The 13827-nt window shown below is 45.5% G+C and overlaps 1 protein-coding gene across 1 annotated transcript in view; it reads left to right on the top strand.

The window, feature by feature from the left end:
• Positions 1–18: 18 nt before the first annotated feature.
• LOC134454721 (sodium channel subunit beta-4-like) overlaps positions 19–13827 on the top strand; it is a 29471-nt gene continuing 15662 nt past the window's right edge. Inside the window, exons 1-2 of the mRNA XM_063205875.1 lie at positions 19–316; positions 8224–8378. Coding sequence (XP_063061945.1) covers positions 220–316; positions 8224–8378 — 252 coding nt within the window. The 5' untranslated portion in view covers positions 19–219. The remainder of the gene's footprint in view (positions 317–8223; positions 8379–13827) is intronic.

Raw genomic sequence — 13827 nt, 5'->3', positions numbered from 1 at the left:
AGGCAGCCTGCAGACAGACAGACAGACAGACAGGCGTCAAGGCAGACAGACAGACGTCAAGACAGACAGACAGACAGACAGACAGAGAGACAGACAGGCGCCAAGGCAAACAGACAGACAGACAGACAGACAGACAGACAGACAGGCGTCAAGGCAGACAGACAGACAGACAGACAGACAGACAGACAGGCGTCAAGGCAGACAGACAGACAGGCAGCTATGGAGCCTGGGGAGCAGCAGAGGCGTTGGTTCTTCCACAGGTGCAGGACCTCTGGAGACATGAAGGGAGTTAGTATCCTGGTGGCGCTCCTGCTCGGTGAGTTGCAAACATTTACTTCAATACAGAACACTATGCAGCCCATTGCTCTGGGGTCCCTTACTTCAATACAGAACAGTATGTCCTGTCTTTTTCTTCTCTTCTCTTGCAGTCCCCTCTCTCTCCTCTTCTCTCCTCTCCCCTTCTCTTGTCGTCCAGTCCCCTCTCTCTCCTCTTCTCTCCTTTCCCCTTCTCTTGTCGTCCAGTCCCCCCTCTCTCCTCTTCTCTCCTCTCCCCTTCTCTTGTCGTCCAGTCGCCTCTCTCTCCTCTTCTCCCCTCTCCCCTTCTCTTGTCGTCCAGTCCCCAATCTCTTCTCTTCTCTTCTCTTCTCTTCTCTTCTCTTCTCTTCTCTTCTCTCCTTTCCCCTTCCAGTCCCCTCTCCCTTCTCTTCTCTTCTCTTCTCTTCTCTTCTCTTCTCTTCTCTTCTCTTCTCTTCTCTTCTCTTCTCTTCTCTTGTCTTGTCTTCTCTTCCCTTCCCTTCTCTTCTCTTCTCTTCCCTTCTCTTCTCTCCTCTCCCCTCCTCTTCTCTTCTCTCCTCTCCCCTTCTCTTCTCTTCTCTTCTCGTCCAGTCCCCTCTCTCTTCTCTCCTCTCCTCTTCTCTTCTCTTCTCTTCTCTTCTCTTCTCTCCTCTCCCCTTCCCTTATCTCCTCTCCCCTTCTCCTCTCCTCTCTTTTCTCTCACAGTCCCCTCTTTTCTCTCACAGTCCCCTCTTTTCTTGTTCCCCCTCTTTTCTTGTTCCCCCTCTCTTCTCTCCACCTCTCTTCTCTTCTCTTCTCTTCTCTTCTCTTCTCTTCTCTTCTCTTCTCTTCTCTTCTCTTCTCTTCTCCTCTTCCATTCCCCCTCTCCTCTCTCCACCTCTCTTCTCTTTTCTCTTCTTCCCCTGCCTCCCTGTCTACATTGGGGCTGTTGCCACAATGACCAAGTGTTTGAGCCACATGTGTATATGCCACATATGAGTGTGCGTGTGTGCGTGCGTGTGTGCGTGCGTGCATGTGTGGTCGTGCGTGTGTGTGCGTGCGTGTGTGTGTGAGAGAGAGTGTGTGTTTGTATGTGTGCATGTGAATGGGAGAGTGAGAGAGAGAGTGTGTGTGTGTGTGTGTGTGTGTGTGTGTGTGTTTGGCTGTGTGTGCATGTGAGTGAGAGTGTGTGTGTGTGTGTGTTTGGCTGTGTGTGCATGTGAGTGAGAGTGTGTGTGTGTGTGTTTGTGTGTGTGTATGTGAGTGGGAGACAGTTTAGGCTAGTGGAATGGTCCAGGCAGGGCCGGTTCTGGCTTATTTGGTGCCCTAGGCGAGTTTGAGTTCTGGCGTGGAAATAGTGGTGCATTTGTGAGTAGGAGAATGAGAAGGGGGCTATCTATGTGTTTGAACTGGAGGGACAGGGTGAGAGAAAGGGAGAAGAGCTGTCACGCTATTGAATTTCATAATATAAAAAATATAGTAAATAGCCTCACTTGTCTGCTGTGCATGGTTCTGTTACATGATTAATGTAGGCTATGTCATTCTGGTCTGGAAATTAATGTTTTTTTAAGCTTACAACAAGCAGGTAATTCATGTGGATGGAAGGAGATATGGCAGCTAAAATAGTTTTAAACATTGCACCAGTCTTACTTTAGAGTAGAGTAGAGTAGAGTAGAGAAACTTTATTGATCCCCAGGGGGAAATTCAGGTGTCAAGTAGCTACATAAAAACAAACACAGACACACACAGACACACAGACACACACACATATAAAGAGGTTCCAGATCTGGGCCAGCTCTGGCATCTCAGGCAGTCCAATCCCCAATAATGATGTCCTTCTTAGTGTCCTTCTGTATACTGTTAAACAGTTGAATGGCCCAAGGGACAAAGGACCTCCTTAGCCTGTCTGTCCTGCAGGTGAAAGCACGGAGTCTGTGACTGAACAGACTCAGTTGGTTAGTGAAGGTGGCGTTAAGGGGGTGATGCTGATTGTCCATAATAGAGTCCAGTCTGCTCAGTGTTCTGCTCTCAGCTGTTGAGGTGAGTGACTGCAGCTCCATGCCCACCACTGACCCCGCCTTCCTCACCAGTCTGTCAAGGCGTGCAGCATCTCTCTTCCTAATGCTTCCACCCCAGCAAGTCACAGCGTAGAAGAGCACACTGGCCATGACAGACTGGTAGAACATAAGCAGAAGTTGGCTGCATACATTGAAGGACCTCAGCCTTCTTAGGAAATAGAGCCTGCTTTGACCTTTCCTGTAAAGTGCTTCAGAATTTGTGGACCAGTCCAGCTTATTGTCAAGGTGCACTCCTAAGTACTTGTACGTACAGACAGTCTCCACATTCTCTCCCCCAATAGAAACAGGCACCAAGGGCGGGGTTTACATTGCTTGTCAACCTAAGCAAGTATTATGATATCAGGTGGGTGTTAGTGAGTAGTGAGTATACTAACAGCTACTTCACTGGATTTCATTGCTTGGCATACTTGGCTAATGTTAGCATGCTAACTAGCGATTTCTCTGATCAAAAACAAAGCTCTTTTTCTCTCTAATTCCAAATAGTAACCTCATAACTATTAGGCCTTCCATAATCACAAACGGTTGCTGATTAAATCACATAGTTCCAAAACAACCTCTGAAACTCCTGCATCATGCAATGAGTGGTTTAATGAGAACATAATAATCTCCATCCAGCAGAGCAGCACTACTGTTTGCGCTTGCCTCTCTGTCTCTCGAGTGAGTCTCCAAATTCAAAATAGGTCGCACGCTGTCACTCGTCCCGCCCCCTGTCTGTTTATTGGTTCACAGACTTCCCAGAGACAGTTGGAAGCGATATTACTATTGGCTGAGGGGCGCTTTGCCGTGAGGAGCGCTTTCGCCACTCTTTGTTGATTGCGACTTCATAAAAAAACCTTCATATCGCAAAATTACGCATAGGAGAGCGCCATTTCGGCGCTCCTTCTTCACATGGCGCTCTAGGCGACCGCCTAGCCGGCCTATGCTAAAAACCGGCCCTGGGTCCAGGGGGGACTCAAACACATTGACCCCACATTCCCATTCCTTCCAGTCTCTACCTCTTCTCTCCTCTCCTCTCTTCCCTCCTCTCTTCTCTCCTCTCTTCCCTCCTCCCTTCTCTCCTCTCCCCTTCTTCTCCTCTACATTGACCCCACATTCCCATTCCTTCCAGTCTCTACCTCCTCTCTCCTCTCCTCTCTTCCCTCCTCCCTTCTCTCCTCTCCCCTTCTTCTCCTCTACATTGACCCCACATTCCCATTCCTTCCAGTCTCTACCTCTTCTCTCCTCTCCTCTCTTCCCTCCTCCCTTCTCTCCTCTCCCCTTCTTCTCCTCTACATTGACCCCACATTCCCATTCCTTCCAGTCTCTACCTCTTTTCTCCTCTCCTCTCTTCCCTCCTCCCTTCTCTCCTCTCCCCTTCTTCTCCTCTACATTGACCCCACATTCCCATTCCTTCCAGTCTCTACCTCCTCTCTCCTCTCCTCTCTTCCCTCCTCCCTTCTCTCCTCTCCCCTTCTTCTCCTCTACATTGACCCCACATTCCCATTCCTTCCAGTCTCTACCTCTTCTCTCCTCTCCTCTCTTCCCTCCTCCCTTCTCTCCTCTCCCCTTCTTCTCCTCTACATTGACCCCACATTCCCATTCCTTCCAGTCTCTACCAGTGACGTCCACACATTACACTGACACGCAACTGACATGAAGCCACTCACAACTAGAATGGGCACTCGGTAGAGCGCAAACCTTCGCCTACGCCACTTATTTTTTTCTGGCCATCTTCAGAGTGTGGGGCATAACATTCTCCAAATGTTGGTGTTAGTTTCATTGAAATCGGACCGGAATATCGTAATATTAAATTTTTGGCCCAGTCTTGACCTCTTATTCAATTCAGCATGCACACGTTGTTCTGGCATATAGTGCTTGGCAAAGAAAAACGTTTTTGACCTTTTCGTGACCTTGACCTTGACCTTTGACCCAATAACTCCCAAAAAGTAATCGATTGTTCCTTGGGTCATGACCAATCATCCCAGTAAATTTCATAAAAATCGGCTTAAGTTATGTTTTTGTCCTTTTCGTGACCTTGACCTTTAACCTTTGACCCAATCACTCCCAAAAAGTAATCGATTGTTCCTTGGGTCATGACCAATCATCCCACTAAATTTCATAAAAATCGGCTCAATTTACGTTTTTGACCTTTTCGTGACCTTAACCTTGACCTTTGACCCAATCACTCCCAAAAACGAATCGATTGTTCCTTGGGTCATGACCAATCATCCCACTAAATTTCATAAAAATCGGCTCAGTTCTGTCTGAGTTATACGAAGTACAAACAAACATTTTGACCTTGACCTTTGACCTTTGACCCAATCACTCCCAAAAACGAATCGATTGTTCCTTGGGTCATGACCAATCATCCCACTAATTTTCATAAAAATCAGCTCAGTTCTGACTGAGTTATACGAAGTACAAACAAACATATTCACAAATATATAAATAAATAAATAAAGACACGGCGAAGGTAATTATTAACAGGGTATTGGTTACAGTCCCTTTATACAATAGTTAGATCCGGTCGAATTATTTCACAAATTGTGATTGGACAAGAGGCGTTCTACACGTCACTAGGAGTGAGGGTATCCTCCAACACTCTATGAACGACTCTCCACATCTAATAATCACTCCGCAACCAAAGATACAAAGTAACCGTAACCAACGTGGTGCGCGTTGCGCAGCAACCAAAGACAATAACTGGAACTATTTTTCCGGAGCGGAGGAACAAGCAAATAAACAATCAAATAAAGTAATTAAAATAATTTAACATTTCTTTCAATGAACTAATTGTGTTAGCAAAGGAACTATTGTATAAAAGCAATATAACACTTGTGGTCGTGAGGTTAGGTAGCTTGCTCAAGGGCACTTCAGCCATGGAATGAGGTGCAGGGTGGGGTTCGAACCTGCAACCTTCTAATCTACAGTCCAACTCCCAAACCATTACATAACACCACATGGCTGTCCACACACACACACACACACACACACACACACACACACACACACACACACACACACACACACACACACACACACACACACACACACACACACACACACACACACACACACACACACCACATGGCTGTCCACACACACACACTATGTACACTCTCCAGACTCTTCCAGTGGCACACACACACGCACGCACGCACGCACGCACACACACACACACACACACACACACACACACACAGAGAGAGAGATCTGCACACAGGAAATGAGTAACATCTGCAGCATAATATCTTGTGTGTTTCTTTCGCCTCCTTTGTGGATATTAAGGCCGTGGAGATTGTGAGAGGAAGTGAGTGGGAGAGAGAGGCGGGGCAGCGGAGGGGAGGGGAGGGGAGGGGTTAGTGAGACAGTCCCCCCTCTCTTCTCTCCTCTCCTCTCTTCTTCTCCTCTCTTCTCTTCTCTCCCCTTCTTCTCCTCTCTTCTCTTCTCTCCCCTTCTTCTCCTCTCTTCTCTTCTCTCCCCTTCTTTTCCTCTCTTCTCTCCTCTCCTCACTTCTTCTCCTCTCTTCTCTTCTCTCCCCTTCTTCTCCTCTCTTCTCTTCTCTCCCCTTCTTCTCCTCTCTTCTCTTCTCTCCCCTTCTTCTCCTCTCTTCTCTTCTCTCCCCTTCTTTTCCTCTCTTCTCTCCTCTCCTCTCTTCTTCTCCTCTCTTCTCTTCTCTCCCCTTCTTCTCCTCTCTTCTCTCCTCTCCTCTCTTCTTCTCCTCTCTTCTCTTCTCTCCCCTTCTTCTCCTCTCTTCTCTTCTCTCCCCTTCTTCTCCTCTCTTCTCTTCTCTCCCCTTCTTTTCCTCTCTTCTCTCCTCTCCCCTTCTTCTCCTCTCTTCTCTTCTCTCCCCTTCTTCTCCTCTCTTCTCTCCCCTTCTTCTCATCTCTTCTCTTCTCTCCCGATCTTCTCCTCTCTTCTCTCCTTTCCTCTCTTCTTCTCCTCTCTTCTCTTCTCTCCCCTTGTTTTCCTCTCTTCTCTCCTCTCCTCACTTCTTCTCCTCTCTTCTCTTCTCTCCCCTTCTTCTCCTCTCTTCTCTCCTCTCCCCTTCTTCTCCTCTCTTCTCTTCTCTCCCCTTCTTCTCCTCTCTTCTCTCCTCTCCTCACTTCTTCTCCTCTCTTCTCTTCTCTCCCCTTCTTTTCCTCTCTTCTCTCCCCTTCTTCTCCTCTCTTCTCTCCCCTTCTTCTCCTCTCTTCTCTCCTCTCTTCTCTTCTCTCCCCTTCTTCTCCTCTCTTCTCTCCTCTCCTCACTTCTTCTCCTCTCTTCTCTTCTCTCCCCTTCTTCTCCTCTCTTCTCTTCTCTCCCCTTCTTCTCCTCTCTTCTCTCCTCTCTTTTCTCCTCTCTTCTCTTCTCTCCCCTTCTTCTCCTCTCTTCTCTTCTCTCCCTTCCTCTACTCTCTTCTCTCCTCTCCCCTTCTTCTCCTCTCTTCTTTCCTCTCTTCTTCTCCTCTCTTCTCTTCTCTCCCCTTCTTCTCCTCTCTTCTCTCCTCTCCCCTTCTTTTCCTCTCTTCTCTTCTCTCCCCCTCTCTTCTCTCCTCTCCCCTTCTTTTCCTCTCTTCTCTCCTCTCCCCTTCTTCTCCTCTCTTCTCTTCTCTCCCCTTCTCTTCCTCTCTTCTCTCCTCTCCCCTTCTTTTCCTCTCCTCTCTTCTCTCCCCCTCTTTTCCTCTCTTCTCTCCTCTCCCCCTCTTCTCCTCTCTTCTCTTCTCTCTCCTTCTTCTCCTCTCTTCTCTTCTCTCCCCTTCTTCTCCTCTCTTCTCTTCTCTCCCCTTCCCTTCCAGTCACCTCTATCTTTTCTTCTCCTCTCTCCTTTTGCTGGGCCTAGGACAAAGTCATCTGAAAGGGCCCCCCCAGACAGTCAAAACATACAATGTAATGCGAACCCAATTGCGGGCCCTCTGGGATCTCCCTGGGCCCGGGACAACTGACCCCTTTGCCCCCACCCCCTGTCGGTGGGCCGGGGCTCAAATCTGGGTCCTCATGGACAACCCAAGGCAAGCAATACAATATGTCACCCCTCCCCCTCGCACGCCTATGTACTGTCCAATGGCCCCATGGCCTCTTCACCCTCCATGCATTTCATACAGTGCTCTCTAGGGATGCACCGATGCACCCGATACTGGTCATCATACTCGTACTCATACTCGTCAAGCACTTGCCGATACCAGGAACGATACTGCTATTACAAAAAACAATGCAAAATCTTGTCACGTTCTGTGGACTTGAAAGCAGCATGGAAAAAAGTGCCACCTCATACATTTCCTAAAATTTAAATCTACATGGAAATGGACAATAAAAATATCACAGGTGGAAAAAAACAAGGCCTTGTATTTTGGTGGTAAACGATATCGGTATCGGTACTCGGTATCGGCAAGTACACACATTAATGTACTCGTACTTGAATCAGTTTTCAAAAAAGTGGTATCGGTGCATCCCTAGTGCTCTCCGGTGTTGATCAGTGATGTGATGTGATGTGATGTTCACACATGTGATGCAGTCTGTCCTGTGTCTAGTGTGCGTACTAGGTCCAGGGCCGATGACAGCTTTCGCTGGGCCCAGGAGAAAAGTTATCTGGCCCCCCACTCAATACTGTACATACAATGTCATGACGACCCAATTCTGGGCCCTCGTTCTCCCTGGGCCCAGGGAAACATACCCCTTTGCCCTCACCCCCATCCCCCCTTCGTTGGGCCTGTAGGCTGGATTCAAATCTGGGTCCCATTGGACAACACAAGGCATGCAACACACTTGTATTATCTATGAATGGAATGGAACACATAGTGCCATCTGACCTTTAACCTCTAATGAATGGAACACATAGTGCCATCTGACCTTTAACCTCTAATAATGAATGGAACACATAGTGCCATCTGACCTTTGACCTCTTGTGCCTCCAGGTGCTTGGGGGGCTCAGGCCCTGGAGATGTCGGTTGGCAAGGTGACGACCATCGAGGCGTTGTACGGTAGCTCGGTCCAGCTGCCCTGTTCCTACACCAGCTGTGACGACATTGAAAACGTGGTTTTCTATTGGGGCTTCAACGACAGCTATAGTGTAAGGCCCAGCACCTTCACTCATGGAGCACTCATGGGGTGCGTTCCAATAGGCAACCTTGCGTCCTCCACTTGTAGTTGTGGACTCGTACCAGGAAGTAATACGACATGATGACATCACTGACAACAGCATTATATTTCAATATCTCGTAAAAGCACAATTGTAAAGTGATTTTCGGGGCATCAGCAAAACGTGAGGCCACAAGTGGAGGACGCAAGGTCGCATATTGGAATGCACTCATGGTCATAACTACCATTGAGGACACAGAGGTCATGTCCTCTGTAATTTTTTTTCCGTAATGTAAAATGTATCTATGATGAAAATCGATATATGATCAACAATAATAAATTCAGTCTGAATTTGCCACCGCCTTTATCCTCAAGGAAGCGATAAATGAAAACAAACTCAAGAGTTTGACTGAAGAGCATTGAAGCATTCTAAATGTACTATCAGAGATTTTATTAGGGAAGGGGAGATTGGTCAGTAATGTAAACGTCCATAGAAATGAACGGTGAAGATTTGTAATGCAAATATGGCGTCTTCCCGCCTTTCTGGTAACAAGAGCCAATGGGCCTGCTGAGCTGCGTTGCCAGTGATCCAATCATCTGGCTGCAGCGGCGCACGCGAAATGTCGCGCATGCGTGAAAAGCCGTTGCTCTCGTGCCGTTATGAAACTACTGCACCTGCGCCCTGTCAAAAAAACAGTGAGAAAAGTGGCTTAAAGGGGTATGCCACTATTTTGGGGCTTAATACAGTTAAAATCGTTGGCCAGAGTTTATAAAGGTGGTAAAGTGTCTTATTTTTCATGTAAGCCGTTGTCTTGCTTTAAGACAAGTTAAAAGAGGGAGCATGTCGCTAAGCTAGTGAAAGTCAATGGATCCGTGTAGCATGCTATAATGCTACACGGATCCATTGACTTTCACTAGCTTAGCGACATATTCCCTCTTTTAACTTGTCTTAAAGCAAGACAACGCTTAACATGAAAAATAAGACACTTTACCACCTTTATAAACCCCAGCCAACGATTTGAACTGTATTAAGCCCCAAAATAGTGGCATACCCCTTTAAAAAGCTTTATTTTGACTCGTATGACACAACCAAGTAGTCTAGATTGATCAGTTTTTCACGGTGGTTTCATCCATATGGTTTTCACAACCGCTGGGTTCCCTCCCGTCCTATACTCAGTTTTCCCATTAATTTTTCCCATTGACTCTCAGATCTGGTCTCACTAATCGCGAAATAGCACCCCGAAGGCGTCAACAAGATGGCGGCAACTGTCCCGTCTCGATCTAAACTGTCTCTGGTACTATGCAGTGCCGCGCGCAGTATTTGACCTCGGTATTCGAACATGTCTGGTTACGGCCCTGCCTACACTACATAGGGACCACACCAGGGACCACTGCGAAATTTGGGTAACAGGTTAGAATAACGTCCTATTCACAGCTTTATAAACATTTTATTAACATTTAATAACAATTAACATTTAACAAACTTTGTAAAAAATAAAATGTTTGTAAATGGGTAATAAGCAAACTATGACTGCACAGCGGAGTGGGAATCAACTTCTACTGTGTGAGTTTTATGTGGTTTCATACCTTCTGTTCTTTGGAGGAGAAACTTCCAGGACCGCTGCGACTGCGCTGTGTCTGCTGTGTTAGCATAGCATTTCTTGACCATTCATAAACCATAAACCATTTGTGAACATTTTGTTGATAATTTCAGGGTTCCCACACCTCTTTCATGAACAACTTCAAGCACTTTTCAAGCACCTTCAAGCACCAAATTTTCAGTTTTCCAGCACCTTTAATAGGTTGCGGGAAGGGGGTTTGACTTGACACAAATTTCAAGCATTTTCAAGCAGTTCACCAGAAATTCAAGCATTTTCACAACCTTGAAAACACTTAATTGAAATTCAAGCATTGTCAAGGAATTCAAGCACCAGTGGGAACCCTGTAATTACTTCATTATTTATAGAGATGCACCGGATCCTGATTTTTAGGATCCTGCTGGATACCGAATCCACTGCTTTAGACCCTGCCGGATACGGAACCGGATACCGGATCCTACAAAAGGGTTGAAACATACTACTCGCACACGTGGGCCCTTTTTATTACGTTGGCTCAAACTATTTTTTAGACTCATTGGCTTATTGCCATACTGCCTGCAACGGCCACTTCCAAAGCGCTTTCACTCCATGCAGTGATAGGGGTTGTGAAAGACAGCCGTGGCCTAGTGGTTAGAGAGTTGGTCTTTCAATCTAGGGGTTGCAGGTTTGAATCCCCCCTGACCTCTCCCTACATCTCCATCCATGGCTGAGGTGCCCTTGGGCATGGCACCTAACCCCACATTGCTCCAGAGACTGTAACTAATACCCTGAAAAATAATAACTGTAAGTCGCTTTGAATAAATGTAAGCGTCAGCTAAGTGCAATGTAATGTAATGAAAAGCCTAGGCTAGAGATGCACCAGACCCTGATTTTTAGGCAACTTGCTGGATACCGGATCCGCTGCATAAGATCCTGCCGGACCCGGATCCGGTGTTTATCAAGGAATGGGACATTATTCTAAAGTGTTACCAAAATCTGCCACTTTGCCTTCGAATCCAAATGGTTCAGAATGTATCTGTATACTGTAATTATTTTTTTAAATTGGCTTGATGAGTAGAGGACAGGTGCATGTTTATTTTAATGAAATATCATAGGATGTTTACTCCAAACATTTTCTAATTAAAAGACCCAAATGCAAAAATGTGTTGCAACAATTCCTAACGTCTCCCCTTTACGTAATAGTAGCTTTGTCTCCACTCCACAGTACCTGATGCTACTAAATGTAATGCAATGTAATGTAATGTAATGTAATGTAATGTAATATATTACATTACATTGCATTTTGGTAGACCCTTTATAACCAAAGCGACTTACAAACGAGGACATAAAATTCATTTATCCAAAGCGAGGGTGCTGGTTACAGGCCCTCGAGCAATGTGGGGTTAGGTGCCTTGCTCAAGGGCACTTCAGCCATGAATGGAGATGTAGGAAGAGGTCAGGGGGGATTCGAACGTGCAATTGATTGAAAGGCCAACTCTCTAACCACTAGGCCACAGCTGCTGTTTCTCTTATTAAATGAAGACGCACAAACAGTACCGCTGTTCAGTCATTTTACAGGGTAACTTCAGAATAATGTATACTTCCTGTACACCCCTCAAATCCCACCCGGTGAAACACATACAGTATATTTTAACAAAAGTCACAGCCAACATCGCTAGCAGATACAAAGTGCACAGGAAATATTAGGGATGTCCCGATCCGATATCTGGATCGGATCCGCCGCCGATATGGGCAAAAAATGCGTATCGAGATCGGATCGGCAAGCACGAAAAAATCCGATCCAGAATCCAGTTTTTTTCAAAGTCTGGTCCGTGTTTTCCGGCTCACCCGCAATCCATTCCAGTTTTTACTGTGGTTGTTCTTCAACTCCGGTCCGCATTTTCCAGCACACCTTCAGCTCTCGTCAGCACACACTTGGGAGCAACTGCCTCAGCTCTCATTCGGCTCTCACGCGCAGGCAGCGTAAGTTTTTCAGTCTGTGGTTTCAAAGAGCTTTAAACTGTCCTAAGTGTCCATGAACAGTCCAGACACACAGAATTGCGCGTTTCATGCCACTCTGCCTGCGTTTCAGATGGCATTTCAGTAACAAGCACTAATGTTTGGCTACAAACACTGAAACTTTGAAAGTTCAGATTTCACATGCTTCTCTCCGAGGCACCGCTTTCCTCTCATCCCCCAATGCTGCCCAGCCACTACTGCTCCCTTTCTGTCCCACGACGTGTGTGAGTGTGTGTGTTTTAATATGGACAATGCCGTCTTGCTAAGGTGCTAAGCAGATGTTAAATTAAGGATGTGCTAATTCACATGGAGGAGCAAAAGCATACAGTAGAAAATAGTATTGTTAAATGTTATTGTGTCCACTGACCTGAGTAAATAAATATTATAGTAACCTACTCAACAGTGGTTGTCCGAATTAGTTTATGATTTATTTTAGCTATTTATCTAATTCCATTTTGAATAATTTGTAGCAGTTGTTTAGTTGTTATTATTGTTTATTGGCATCAATCTAGGCTGTATTAGGCTACCTATGGCATAATGATGGAGGATCTTAGGCTACTTTGGGCAATGCATATGAGAGGGCCAGTAGCCTAGGTATGCCTACTGTGTGTCTTGGAATTTTCTTGACATTTTTCTGTCTATGTTAAATGTAAACTCATCCTGAATTGTCAACATGCTGGCAGCCTACAAAAAAATCCACCTTTGCATGGAAAACAGATGAATACTTCAACTGCTTGAATAAGCATTCACTTAACAGTTTAGAATATTATTTGCACTGATGTATTTTCAATGGTTTCCTTCGAATCTGGTTCAAGAGTAGAGCACTGGTGGCATTTTTGTTTGTGTAGTTAATTGACTATTATTTTGCCTGATTTGTATTTAACAGGTTTCTCAGTATTAACCATTGTGTATTACTCAAATTCACCTAATTCAGCTGGCTAGTTGTTATCAAGAATAAACCCCTTTTCAACATGAGTGTGACAAGAAAGTAAGTAGGCTAAATAACTTTCAATTTAAACACTCCGATAGGCCGGTATTGGTATCGGCCGGTATCGGTATCGGATCGGAAGTGAAACTAGAAATGCATTCTCACAGAAAATGCTGGAAGCGGGCTTGCCTTTTGGGGCAGAGATGAAACAAAGTACTATTGAGAAAACAAAGCTAAAAGAAATCTTGGAAAAACTCCATCCACCCAGTCAGAAGTTATGGGCCAAACAATTCAGCCATCTTGGATTCAGCCATCTTGAAAGTGTTGTAGCTCTGCGTTTTGGGGATATACTAAATGACATAGATGGTATTTTAAGTTGGCTAAGGAACACTGCATATGATATAATTTTGAAAATCAACATGGCTTCGAGCGGGATTAGAACTCACAACCTCCATATCTGTAATCCAACCCCTTTGCCATTGATATTAAATGACATACAATACATGATATTTGAAGTTGGCTAAGGAACACTGCATATGATATCATTTTGAAAATCAACATGGCTTCGACTGGGGTTCGAACCTCCAACCCCCATATCCCTAATTCAGCACATTTGCCATTCATACTAAATGACATACATGGCATTTTAAGTTGGCCAAGGAACACTGCATATGATATACTTTTGAAAATCAACATGGCTTTGACTGGGATTCGAACCCCCAACCTCCATATCTGTAATCCAGCACATTTGCCATGCATACTAAATGACATACATGGCACTTTAAGTTGGCCAAGGAACACTGCATATGATGTAATTTTGAAAATCAACATGGCTTTGACTGGGTTTCGAACCCCCAACCTCAATATCTGTAATTCAGCACATTTGCCATCCATACTAAATGATATACATGTATGGC

The sequence above is a fragment of the Engraulis encrasicolus genome, chromosome 8, assembly GCF_034702125.1.
Source record: "Engraulis encrasicolus isolate BLACKSEA-1 chromosome 8, IST_EnEncr_1.0, whole genome shotgun sequence".
Classification (NCBI taxonomy): domain Eukaryota; kingdom Metazoa; phylum Chordata; class Actinopteri; order Clupeiformes; family Engraulidae; genus Engraulis; species Engraulis encrasicolus.
The sequence above is the reverse complement of the archived record's forward strand: the minus strand, read 5'-3'. Positions and strand labels throughout refer to the sequence as shown.